This window comes from Siphateles boraxobius, unplaced genomic scaffold (genome assembly GCF_051911475.1).
Source record: "Siphateles boraxobius isolate OS27281-9 unplaced genomic scaffold, OSU_SipBor_1 86, whole genome shotgun sequence".
Lineage (NCBI taxonomy): Eukaryota > Metazoa > Chordata > Actinopteri > Cypriniformes > Leuciscidae > Siphateles > Siphateles boraxobius.
In genome coordinates this window covers 5,291,102-5,304,448 of record NW_027509215.1, presented here as the reverse complement: position 1 = coordinate 5,304,448, position 13,347 = coordinate 5,291,102, and the positions used below count along the sequence as shown (strand labels likewise).

General features: G+C 37.1%; 2 protein-coding genes across 5 annotated transcripts in view; one reads left to right on the top strand and one right to left on the bottom strand.

Moving 5' to 3' along the window:
* Positions 1-3,235: 3,235 nt before the first annotated feature.
* Positions 3,236-7,973, bottom strand: LOC143731119 (G-protein coupled receptor 55). The gene is made up of 3 exons (XM_077221775.1): positions 7,758-7,973; positions 7,494-7,578; positions 3,236-6,539 (listed from the first exon to the last, which is right to left on the bottom strand). Exon 3 carries the CDS (start codon positions 6,530-6,532, stop codon positions 5,612-5,614), a length of 921 nt encoding a protein of 306 aa, XP_077077890.1. The 5' UTR covers positions 6,533-6,539; positions 7,494-7,578; positions 7,758-7,973; the 3' UTR covers positions 3,236-5,611.
* Positions 7,974-10,963: 2,990 nt separating this feature from the next.
* The window catches only part of gigyf2 (GRB10 interacting GYF protein 2), a 39,597-nt gene continuing 37,213 nt past the window's right edge, over positions 10,964-13,347 (top strand). For 3 of the 4 annotated variants that reach the window (XM_077221811.1, XM_077221810.1, XM_077221808.1), the window contains exon 1: positions 10,975-11,079. The gene's annotated coding sequence lies outside the window, so the exon portion shown is untranslated. Of the gene's footprint in view, positions 11,080-13,347 lie in introns of all 4 variants that reach the window. The other variant, XM_077221809.1, reaches the window with a different exon arrangement.

The window sequence follows — 13,347 nt, the reverse complement described above, 5'->3', positions numbered from 1 at the left end:
TTCAGTGTACTAAAATGGCCCCCACAGTCACCAGGGGCCGGTTGCACCAGCTGTGCGTAAGTTACAACTTCGCCTAGTTTTGACGTACATGGGAACTAAGTTACAACTTACGAACTACTAAATATTTTTACGTTGCACCATTAAACTTAGTTTAAACTTAACTCTACGTTCCAACTAAATATTTACGGCAGCCTCCGATCAGGAGTAACGGTTGGAATAAAATATTAGACAGACTAAACTGCATCAATAAGCTCTTCTTTTACCTGACAGGCTAAAATTCTTTAGACATGATAATGCTGAAATTTACACTCGCTTACATTTTAAGAGAGAGAGAACATTATGTGAAAAGATAACTTTGTTAGCGGCTCAACGCCAACCCGTCCTAAACAGCGCCGCTGTGTGCATCAGTCCATGTTGTGCATGTCAAATATCAGTCATAATCCATAAACGTACTAATATCTTATGTTTTTTGTATCAATATTTATTTATTGATGCTTATTTAATTTCAAATACAGTTTCTGAATGTTATTTACATATAAAAACACTTAAGTTATGATCAAGTAGGCCTATCGTATTTCATGGAAACTTATTTTTACCGTTAGTAACCTGAGGTAAAAGTTGTTAGAATGAAGGATAAACTGATATTCACGGCAATTCAACACAACTTCTGCTCACGTATTTGAAGGCTGCTACTGGTTCATCGAGGCTAAACTTCATTAATATGCGACTACGCATTACTTTACGGAGAGCTTACGACCTACTAGCTAGGCTACGTTCTGCTTTACGAACAAATGGTGCAACGGAATATAGTAGGCTACAGTGTTAGTTACAAACTAGCTAGTAGTTACTAAGCCTCTATAGTGTGGACTTTACGTTCCAATTTAAGAAAGATCTTACGAACGGCTCGTGCAACCCTACCCAGATCTCAACCCAAGCATCTTTGGGATGTGGTGGAACGGGAGCTTTGTGCCCTGGATGTGCATCCCACAAATCTCCATCAACTGCAAGATGCTATCCTATCAATATGGGCCAACATTTCTAAAGAATGCTTTCAGCACCCTGTTGAATCAATGGCACGTAGAATTAAGGCAGTTCTGAAGGCGAAAGGTAGCCTGGCATGCCAGACCTACATCAGGATGTTAGCGGCAAAACACTTTGCGGCAAAATAATTTTTGCTGCCGCTAGGGTGCGTCTAGATTTCTAGGCTAGGCGAAAGGGGGTCAAACACAGTATTGGTATGGTGTTCCTAATAATCCTTTAGGTGAGTGTATATTTAACAGGCTACAACAGCCGTTTTTAAAATCCTATCAATGGTTGAAAGCAAAGGAGTAAACACGGTCACTAGTGAGTTGTGACGCTGTCAATCAAAATGTGGAGCGGTAATGCTCCACATCTGAAATCATTATGAAGAGCACGCTTATTTTCCCTTTTTGCTTTTCTGCTGTTATCTCGGAACGCGAGTCCCGAGAAAAACGGCGTTCGTCAGCTCCAGTTTGTATCCAGCCTTTCACGGAGACTTCAGATACCCCAATCACAAAGCCTGTGAAGAGACGACTCAACACCGGCGATATGGACCCTCTATGGTGGACGGCACTGATCCTCAACAACTCGTCTCAAAACCGGCGTGATTACTTGGACTTCCAAAAGATGGAAATGGATAAATATTCTAAATGTTCCGATCCAATCTGCCTTGTAATGCTGCCCGAATCATAAATCATGCACTGTTCCTTCGTTGGCCAGAGGAGAACTGGCCCTCCGACTGAGTCTGGTTTCTCCCAAGGTTTTTTTCTCCATTCTGTCACCTGATGGAGTTTTGGTTCCTTGCCACTGTTGCCTTGGCTTTTGGCTTGCTTAGTTGGGGACATTTAATATTCAATAATATTATTGATCTGCCTTGCTTAAGGTGGACGTTGACTCAATTTTCTTTTAGAAACAAACTCTGTTATATTATTTTCATGTTATCACTGTGAAGCTGCTTTGATACAATCTGTATTGTAAAAAGCGCTATATAAATAAAGGTGACTTGACTTGACTTGACTAATGCGTTCCATGTTTTTCTGTCAGAAAACAAATGAATAATTCGGTAAATTAAAATTTAACAGAATTTATCAACTTGTTGCCTGCTGTGGTTGTTTTAATTAGTTTAATTATAGGGTTTTGTAAAATAATAATAATTTACTTCTGGAGATGTTTTTGATTTTGCAATAAACATTATGCTATATTAGATCAAATTTTGGTTACTTTTAATATTTAAATAAAATTAAGAACTAAGATGTTCATAATAGGACTATATATATATTAGTTTTTAAAAACATATATATTTTTTAAAATTACCATTACTTTACCTGTCCTCTGTACTTTCTAAATTACTGTATTTTTATTTTGTTAATTTTTTTTGGTTCAGATATAATGTTATTCCAGCACCATCTGCTGGTCATAGAAGGAAGAAAACGTATACCATAAAAATGAGGAACTAGCACAGGCTACAAACACATGGCAAAGCATTATGAGAATAACTAAAATATTTAACAAAATTTTATTAAAATATAGCACAATAATTCACATAAACCTTCCACAACTGTCCAAAAAATGTCCCTTTGAATCTTCTCATTCTCCTAGTTTTGTCCCCAAATAGAAGGCAAGCCGAGCAGTAAAATAGGTTCAAGTGCATCGAGAGCATGTGGTCAAGGATGTACTATGAGCAACCGTTTAAAAAAGACAAAAGAAACACAGTGGATGCCAAACAATGACATACACACAGACTTCAGTAGTTCAGTTTGATATATGGCTTCATCAAGGACTCCAGTGTTATTTTTCTCTTTATCATTATCAATTTTTTTTTAAATTGTGACTGACTATCAGGGTTAATTTTAGTAGCTGGCAGTAGCACTAAACAACAACAACAACATAAGCAGCATGTCCTGGTGTAACCACAAGCTGGTGTTTTTGTGATCTCCAGGCTTTTCCTGTTGGTTTCAAAACACAGTTAGGTATTTTCCCCCTATATCTTACTCTATGCTTGTGCAGAATTTTGCAGAATAATGCTTTATTCTGATTAACCTGAAAGAATAACATGTTTGTGCATGTGTTCATAACCGTTTATCATGTACGTCTATCTGACTTAGGTTCAAACATACTCCGTTTGAAGTGCTCACGTATGCGGTGCAGAAGCAGCACCAGCTCATTGTGCTTTCACATTTGATGCGTTTGCAGTGATCAACTGATTGCGGCTGTATTCCACAAACACAACATTTATTCATTATTTTAATTTTAAATCCAAAAGTTTGTTCAGCAATCAATATGATTATTTTTGTACACAGTACAGTTATACAATCATTCATTGACATATTCACATTCAAACACACTATAATATAGAAGAAAATAAATTGAATAATACATTGTTTAAATTTATTCATATTAAGTTGCTCAAGCAAATGGCCTGCAAAAGATACTTAAAATCACAAACGTTGTAACCTTCTATGTGACATCGTCATTTATAAAGGATGCAAAAATGTTAGTAATCTCTAATGATATCCCTTTCAGCCAATAAAATTACATTTATTTGCCGTGTGCTTGAAATTTTTGGGTACAAGGAAGTGAAGGAGACATTAGCACGTGTTAGGCCACTGGCCACATGCTGTCAAGGCTCCATAGTGAGAGCATTTTAGGCCAGAAAATGCATATATTTTCCATTTCTAAAAAAATATCATTGTACGTCCACATGTGTTTTCTAAAGTTTTTGGTCCTTTTTAATGCAAATTTTGTAAGAACAATTATTCCATAAGCACCTAAATAAAACGCTGAAAATAAAATCCTCTGCAAACGGAGTATGTGTGATCTTGGCGTAAGGTTGCACATACATGTTTTCACCTGCGCTCTGCCACACTTAATTTATCTTGTCATATCTATAATTCAGCTGTGTTTACAAGACACTCACCATCTGACTAGGTGAAACTATTGGCACATGCTCTGTGCCCACACACACTTGCCCACAACTATTGGAATTCAATGACAAAACTCTTGCCCAATCGAAACCTGTTTTACACTAACACAACACTAATGAAGTTCTTGTTAATTCTTGTGAGACAAGTCTACACAAATGTTTGTATCTTCTGATTTAGGCAGCAAATTACAGAACAAAAGAGATAATTCGGAAATGTGTAATGCCATTGCCACTGTTGCATCAGAAACGTTTATGAGTCATTGTGAAGGTTTCAAGATGGTTTGCCAGACGACCATCGCGTGTGAGCAGGAACACCTCAAGTTTTTCATGTTGACAGTGAGCTGTTAGATAAAGAAAAATACAGAATCTTTGGTGAAAAATCCTGATCACATCGCAAATGGACAGAAACAATTTCATTTAGAATTCAAATAAAATTCATTGGAGCATCGCCTTATTTCCCTTGAAAAAAACAAATAGGGTTTTTCATTTGGCTTTTGGATTATTGCAGAAAATAAGCTCTGTAACCAACAAAGGTTTATGATTCTTACATGTTTTGTTCATCATGATTATCTTCACAAATAAACACAACTTGTATGAATTTTGAAGCCTAAACACACTTGACAGAAGTACAAAGCTAACCGTATAAACGAACTACACCAAGGTCGCATGATTTCAACGGCAACCGACAACTCTTTCAGTCTTTATTTAAACACATTTTCCCTGAAAGTTTGAGGTAGTTTGCAAGAGTGTGAATATAAACACAGTGAGGTGTTATTTCAGGCATTAACTCATAAAAAAACAACAACAACAATTGACTTAAGGACTACAGGAGTGCTAAAACTCATGTATAGGGGTTTGGCCTAGAAAATATGTCATCTCTGCAGCACTTTATTAAATTCAGTACGCATTTTGCATACCACTCTAGAAATCACAATTACAGCCCTAGACTCCAAAACAGCAAAAAGGGGTCAGGGGAGCGGAAATGCAATCAGAAATGATCTCAACAATCATTCTGTGTGTGGGTTTGTTGCCATGGCTATGGAGGGTGGGGTTTTGAGGCTGTGGTTCAAGGACTAAAGAATCATTTATTGGTTAAAGTCTTCACGTATGGATTTGGGAGATCCTGATCTTGAACTCCCATCCAGCCAAAATACCAAATTTTGGACTGTGCAATTCTGAAGATCAGGGTTAAGTTTCTGTTCTATTCTTGTTTCTTCTCATATTTGGCACACTTGGTAAAATGAAATGGATAGTTCTCCCAAAAATGAAAATTGTCCTTTATTTACCCCCATGCCATTCCAAACCTGTATGACTTTTTTTTAATGCGGTATTTCTGTGCATCGATTAAAAAACACTGAGAGACATTTCTCAAAATAAATCTTTTTTTTTTTTAAAGTCGGCATGAAACGGAACCTGCAATCGACTTTTCTACACGTATATCCAAGTGAAGTGGCTCCTCAAACAGCAAAAGTGTTTTCTCGAATTAAATTGTTTATTTTTTGGGGGGGAGTTACTATCTTTTTAACTGGAATGAGATGAGTATTTGTCTGTTTACGTCCATGAATGCATTAAACCTCAAAGACCATTAAAATCAGTCCAAGAGGTCTCTTACTCCCGCTGGAAAGCCCTCAACACATTCTGAAACACTAATGAACTGAATTTGACTTCTCAAACATCTGAGCTGCTGGTGGTTCTCGCTCTGATGGACAGTTTAAGTGTGTCCTTGGTGGATCGGACTTCCTTCGCAATGAAATAGTAACACAGCGCATCCAAGCAGCAGGTCACATTTGCAATGTTCATCGACACTTGTATGAAGAAGGCGATGTTCTTTTGATGTTTGCAGTCTGCAATAAAGTTATTACGGACCAGATACTGCAGGAATATGGCTATGTGACAGGGGGTGAAGGGCACTAGGAAGGCTGCTAGGCTGCTGTAGATGATTCTCACACCAGCTTGCCTCTTCGGGTTGCTGCTTTTTGAGGCTTTGAGGGTACGGATGCTTTGAATGGAACAAACCACCAGTACAGCGGCGGGCAACAGGAAACCAAAGACCTCCAGGCACACAATTATTACAGTGCTCCAACCAGTGTCAGAGAACCCGTGGAAACAAGTAAAATTACCCTTAGTCTTATCCCGGAAGGTGTAGATGGGTGAAGTCGCTGCCATAACAAATAGCCAGATTAAAACGCAAACAATCAAGGCGTTTTTTCTCGAACGCACCTGCTTGGCGCGAAACGGGTGGTTTATGGCGATGTATCGGTCCATGGCTATGCATGCAATTGTGTAGATGCTGCCGTACATTGCCACAAAGTAAAGGCTTTCTAGGAAAGAGCAAAGGAACACCTTGTCTTCTTCCCACTCGTGGTATGCCGCATGCATTTTGAAGGGCAGCTGCAGCAGCAACAGCAGGTCCATCAGGGCCAGGTTGGTCATGTAGATGGAGGACTCTGTCCATTTTCTGAGCAGCCAGCAGAACACCACCAATGCCGCAATGTTCAACGCCAAGCCGAACACCAAGACGGGCACGTAAATCACCAGGTCCAAAATCTGCGTCAAAGTGTCCACATCTTTAGTTGAGCAGTTCGTCATAGTGAAACTATAGAGAGGTACGGAAAATAACACATACGTCTTTGTGAAATTTCTAACTTTCACAGCTGAAATGTATAAATCACATGCAGAATCATTAGTCATGCCTTCTTTTTTCACTTGTCGATGCAAAAAGTTTATATTGATTTGTTTATGAACTATTTTAGATTTCAGAATAAAGAATAAAAAGAAAAAGAATAAAAAGAGCAACTCTGCAGTGTTTTGAATAGGGAATGTTGTGAATGCAAAATGTATTTTTAAACCTGCTTTGCTCAAACACATAACTGCACATTTTCTAAATAAAAGTTAAATGTTTATATAAAAAGTGTGCTTTTTGTAATCGAAACATTTTTGTTAAAAATATCTGTGGTTTTAGATCAGGCAGAAGGAAGCAGCATTTAGAAAGTACCGTATTTCTCATTATAATGATGTTTCGGACACATCAAACATTTTACAGGGCTCTAAGTTTCTATTCTTCTTTTCACTTTGAACAAGTTTCCACTCATTTAAAAAAAAGAACTTGATGTCAATGTGCTGATAATACATTTTTATTACATGATAAACCCTTTATTTTATTTGTAAAAAATTATTTTGCATCATACCAGCTGCCAAAAAATGAGGCAGATATGACAATTCTTGCAAATAAAAATTGTGATCTGACTCTCATGGACACTTGTTTCATTTAGTACTTTAGATGAATAAATATAACTTGCTGCAATCAACAAGCACTTTGCTGCATTAAAACTCCTAATATTAATATTTACTTTTATCATTATAGTAAATATTGTATCATTGATTGATTGACAAACTTATATAATACCAATGTATGTAAATTTTCTTCACAGACAGATGTTAATATTCATTTACTATTAAAAAACATGAGCAAAGATAATGAGTGACAGTTTTGTGCAATTCATTCAATTGTTTTTCGTATAATTTTTGCCGCTCCTTAGTATTTTCTTACCTTATCTGATGACTTCAAAGTATCATTTCTTGTGAGTGAAAATGGGGGTCGTTTTCAGTGGTCTATATACACTCATGAAGAAAATCTTTGTTAAGAAACAAAATATGACCGTTAGAAAAAATTGGAAAGGAAATGATGAATGTGTAACAATGAAATTACAAAATACCCCCAATTTTGGACACTTGCTGGCAAACACAAGCACACACAAAACCTGCATTAATCTCACAACACCCATAAAGATTCGTGTAGTTGTATGATACGTACCTCTGCTGCCAAAGATCACCAATATTTTTTCAAAGCAATAAACCACAAGAACAAAATCCGTTGAACATGACCTAGCAGGAAAAACTGACGGATGTATTTTTCTCTTCCTGCATTATCTATGAAATGCAGCCATAGAATTTTTAAGCTTCCCTCTCTCACGCATGTGATGTCTCTGAATCGTTAAACCTTTTTGACATTGCATATGCTTCTACATTTAAGTCTTGAGGCGCATGTCAATAAACCACAGACTTTCCCCTTTTTAGACATGTGGGCTGGATCTCTCACGAAATCATGTCTGGTGCACAAAATCACCTTTACTAACGGTCCCTTGCAGGAAGTGAAGGCTAGTTTTGTTCCACCTGTACACTATAATGAATAACTTACATAATAGTTATATTACTAACAATATATTTTTCCACACACTGTTACAATGAACCGGCAAGCATTTTTTTAAAACTTGCTGGAAGAGAGAATACATTTACTGAAACTAAGCCTCTGTGTAATGTCTAAACTGACTTCATGAAAAGAGGTTATGACCTGAACACACACACAAACTAAATAAGAATCTCTGAATTAAACATGGAGTGACTTACCAGGTTGATACTTTCCTCCAAAAAGCTAAGCACTTCTGTTTTCAGAGGTTTTGCCTGTGACCACATCCTTGCTAACAACATAGCTATGGTACTTTTCAGAAATCTTCCTGTTAGCCTGTAAGTATGGTACAGTATAAGTACAGATCATAGTTGATGTGAAATGCTTTTGGGAAGTGAACATGCCCTGTGGTGTAATACTTCATCTTAAATAGCATTTTACTACTAATTTACATGTATAATGCATGCGGCTTTGGTGAGCTAATGCATATCACACAACAAGAGCATTTAAAATGAATGTGAAAGCTGATTTAAAATTATGATTTTTTTTATCTGTCTCAAATGAATCACACACAACTTACTAATGATCTTTTTTTTTTTACTGACAAATGATGACTGACGGAAAATGATTTATAAATGTGTTGAAATATGTTCACTGAAGGACAGAAAAAAAGGTTGAAAAGGATATGTGAATTTACAGGCAATTATCAGGCAACATAAATGATAAAAAAGGAATTAGTAATATAGTATGTGCATAAGTCATCGCTTGTATGGAAGGCAAAGAGGATCACAATTACAATTAAGAGGAAATAGAGATTGTTTCCTTTTTGTTTTGACTGTTTTGGGGACAGTACATATTACGGGGTATGTATACTTTAAAGTACAATATTATATGTGCCGTTTCTCAAAAAAAATTTGCCTGACTGACAAAACATTTGTCTGTTAGTGCTGGTTTCAGATAAAGATGATAACATATTAGGGTTAGAGTGATATGTTTCCAGAGGAAGAGAGAGAATTATGATGTTAACTGATTAAATAATCAATCATGATTTAATATTAAGCTGTTTCCTTGATTTGCAGACAAAAAGAAATTATATCTTAAATGCATATAATAGCATACAAATACATTTTTTGTATTATGTGTTTTGAAACTAATGATTACAAGGATCAAAGAAATTACTTTTGCTTTGCTTTGTAAATTGCATTTATTTAAGAACACAACTCAAGGAAGTACCTAGTTATAAATTGTGTGGTAAACATGTAGCCTATGCTAAAATAGGTTAATAAAAAATAAACCAATAGCCTACCCTACATATATCAGCTATACATATATACCATATAGGCCCTATATGGTTTTAACTGCAATTATTGGTCAGGAAATTGGCTAAATTTAAGAAAATGTGCTAAAGCCACTGCTGTCTCAGAAAAACATTAAAGACCGAAAGTTTTTATAGAATTTGGGAAGTTGTGTGTGGAGTGATGCATCACAATGAAAACACGAGTTGTATGGTAATGCTCCAGAGCGGTGTCTTCGAACATCTGCTGAGAAATATAATAAGTGAAGCATGGAAGAAGTGTGTCATTTTCAATTTTCAGTCTTTTCAGCTGTTGGCAGGGGTGAAAGTTAGGACGATTCTAAGGGCCCACGCACTTTTGGGGCCCCCAGAAATCAATATTATTAATGGAATGGATGCGGTGGGGGCCTAGAATTGCTAACGGCACCCCTGGCTGCTGGTATTGGTGAGATGCTTTACTGTAAAAAGTAATTTACTGTTTTGGTGTACAGGAGAACATTGCAGAATCGCTTGCTTCCCACAAATGAAAAGTTGTTATCTAAAGAGGAATGATCAGATGTTATTTTTCAACAAGACAATGCTTCTCCCAGATTGCATAGACAACCAAGAAATGTCTTGAGAACAAGTCCATCAGGCTCATGTTTTGACCTGGTCAGAGTCCAGATTTGAACCCTATGAATTTTGGTCTCACATGAAACTCAATCAAACTAGACATATTTCAACAGCCATTAACATTGAGTGGAACAACACTGACTCTTCTTCCTGTAAAAAGCTGTTTGCAAGTTTACCCACATGGCTTAGGCCTTCAGTAAAAGAAAACAAAGAGGAGGCTATATTCCAGCTAAGAGGAGGCTAAGTTACTTTATCTACATATTTGTGCAATTCTTGCTAATTTCCTGACAAGTGAATTGTTATTAAATTGGTTAAGTCAAGACAATTAAAAGACCAATAGGCTACACAATTTTCTTTTCTTCTTTTTCTTTGCTTTTTTGCCATGTTTTGACCTTGTGGGACATTTTTTTGGTCCCCTTAAGGAAAACATCTTGTAAATCCTAAATTAATGTTTTTTGAAAATGTAAAAAGGCAGAAAGTTTTCTGTGATAGGTAGAGTAAATAGCATATAATAAGTTGTAGGCTAGCCTACTGTAACCTATACAAAAATTTGTAGCCTATAAAATTATATTCCGAAAATCGCCCCTTATTCCCTCAAATAGGGCGTTTTTGAGGGGACAGTCATTTGTAGTAGTGTGGTGTCCGAAACCATAGTGGACGTTATTGAGTGCACTCCTTCTATCCCACATTGCACCACAATAACGAGTGTAGGCTACACCCGATGTAGGCTATCTCAACGGCTGTCGAATTCGCTTACTCGTTTTCATTCACTCCTTCAAGTGAACAGCTTTAGTGGACTAAGGTAAGGAAGTTAATGAGGGTTTAGTTGGCGATTTCTGATTGAGGTCTATGGAAAGTCCCCATAAAACATGTAAATCCAACGCGTGCGCGCTAGAGAAGTGCTGCTGTCAGCACGCTCACTAGTTTCATCCGGGCAATTTTCAGCATACGTGTTGGTCATGTGACCTACATTCAGCCATCTTGTGGATACGAAACGAGAGACGCTACTCGCACACAAACTCAGCGCTGTCAGTAAAAGCAGAGGTAAGACAGCGGGCCCGGCGCACACGGTTTTACTCTAAAATAAAACTTATCTATTCCTACGTTAATTCTCAATTACATAGACCCGCCCCAACTTAGCGGACCGACGCTATTCTAGCCCGCATGGTTGTTAGGCCTGGAAACACGGGGCTCGATTTGACCGGCCTACCGCTGATGATGCTATCAGCTATCCGTAGTCAGCTGTAGTGGAATGCGATGTGGCTGGAAACTGTAAGCATAGGCCGCACGGATTAAAACTCGTGCCAACTAACTTACATATTTACTCCCGTCGACCGTACGATGTGCTTCTATGCTCATGTCGGCATTTATTACGGCAGTATTTGACAGGTCGTACACTTCTCAGCGGTGCGTGGGACTGATTTAAAGTTGGTAACGTTAACTTAGGAGTTGGAAGTCAGAAAGTTAAATGTCCAGCGATAGCCAGACTAGGATATTTCGCCTCATTAAAACGTCTCATTAAACGGTTTCATGTCATCTGAAGCTGTCAAATCAATATTTCACATTACATCTAGCTAAACGTTCCTAAATTTATTAATTTGTGTTTTCTTGAACTAGCTTGTGGACTGCAGTGCTTAGAGGGTGTATGAGGGCATGAACCGACATGGACGTGATCGATGAAACTTTAAAATGACATTTATCAGTTTTACTTTTGTGGTTTGTAGAAACAGAAACGTTAGTCTTGATACAGATCAGTTACACACGATCACCTATACAAGCCTTAATGACTGGCAATCCACTTATGGGATTGATAATATACCAAAGTGTAAGTTATCTCAGAACTATCAGCCTCTAAAAGACTAACTTAAATATGACTCTTCCCACGCATATTACAGTGTTTTTTCTGAAAACCTATTGTTTTATACGCGTATTAAATTTCAAAACAGGCGATACAAGTGTAATGGATAGTAACTTGGCAAAAAATGTTGACCATCTGTTTTCAACTAGCTTTATTGACTTTCGTTTTGTGTTTAGCTGTTGCCTTTTTTCCCCTGACAGGTGTTAAACAAATACAATAACTGCATTCGGTATCTGATGCAACCGCGTAGTCGCATGATTTGATCAGATAAACCTATCGAAATGCCATAGATATATATATATATATATGTGTGTGTGTGTGTGTTTGGTTAGATTTTTGTTGATGGCATCTGTGATATCTGGATTGCATTGCTTCATTGCGTTGTACACGTGGTTTAAATCCCTGCATCAGCAAGTCACTACTGTTTGTTTTGCATAGACCTTATGTCATCTACATAATATGGCTGTGTGTAGCAGTTCTGAATATATAGTATTTAGCTGACAATAGAAGGTAATTAATTATAAAATAAAAATAAAGTTCTCTCCTTTTCCTCTGAGGTTAAATGGGTCTGGTTTGACAAGTCTGCCAAGATGCCACTGCAATGTGATCATTTCAGATCAAGTTGAAAAAAGTTAGTTGCACTAAGTAGTGGGCAAGGGAAGCCATGGATTGCACAGATGTCTGAGAATGCCCTTCCTAATCGGGACAGTTCTTAAAATAGCTTGTCACAGTAAAGGTGGGGTACATTAAGGTGCCGAATATATGGGGGTCACCTCTAGAATATGCTGGGAAAAAATGATTTACTGTCAAAGTAACCACTGTTTTTCTACAGTATTATTATACCTATCTGCTATCTGGGACTTTAAACTAAATAAAATCATGCACATTCTTTAAGGTGTTAATTTGAAAAAAGTCAATAGCTTCATTTATTTTAGATCAAAGGTTGTCACTTTTGTGTATTCATAAGTGTTGCGTTGGCGAATATTTGCAAATTGCAACCAAAGGGGAAGACCCAAAAAATGGAAATAGTAAATATGCACATGCAATTTTCAGACACTTAGAGATGTACCAGTGCCGAGTTCACCATTTTTGATCTGTCGTCCTTTTTTTTTTTAAATGTGTGTAGGTGTAGTTATCATTTCACAAATCCTCTCAACACACAAATGTTATTTTTGTATGTTTATTGAATTATGTGGAGATTTTTAGTAAACGGCATGCATTTGACGGTACACTACAAAACCTGTAAAGTACTAATTGACATTTTCACTTTTTAAACATGCACCAGTTGATAAATGCAGTATATGTCGATATGTGTCTTTGTTTGCACACATGTAAACCATGAATAATGGCATCTTTTTTGCTGTATTGTCTTGGGGTACGATTACACGACAATGATGGGCAAAAAACTGAAACGGACAACAACGCTGTCAAAATTATCCCTATTCACACGGATC

What these genes read in the sequence shown, in the direction of transcription:
- LOC143731119 (XM_077221775.1), bottom strand. Translation starts at nt 6,532, where the DNA reads ATGACGAACTGCTCAACTAAAGATGTGGACACTTTGACGCAGATTTTG.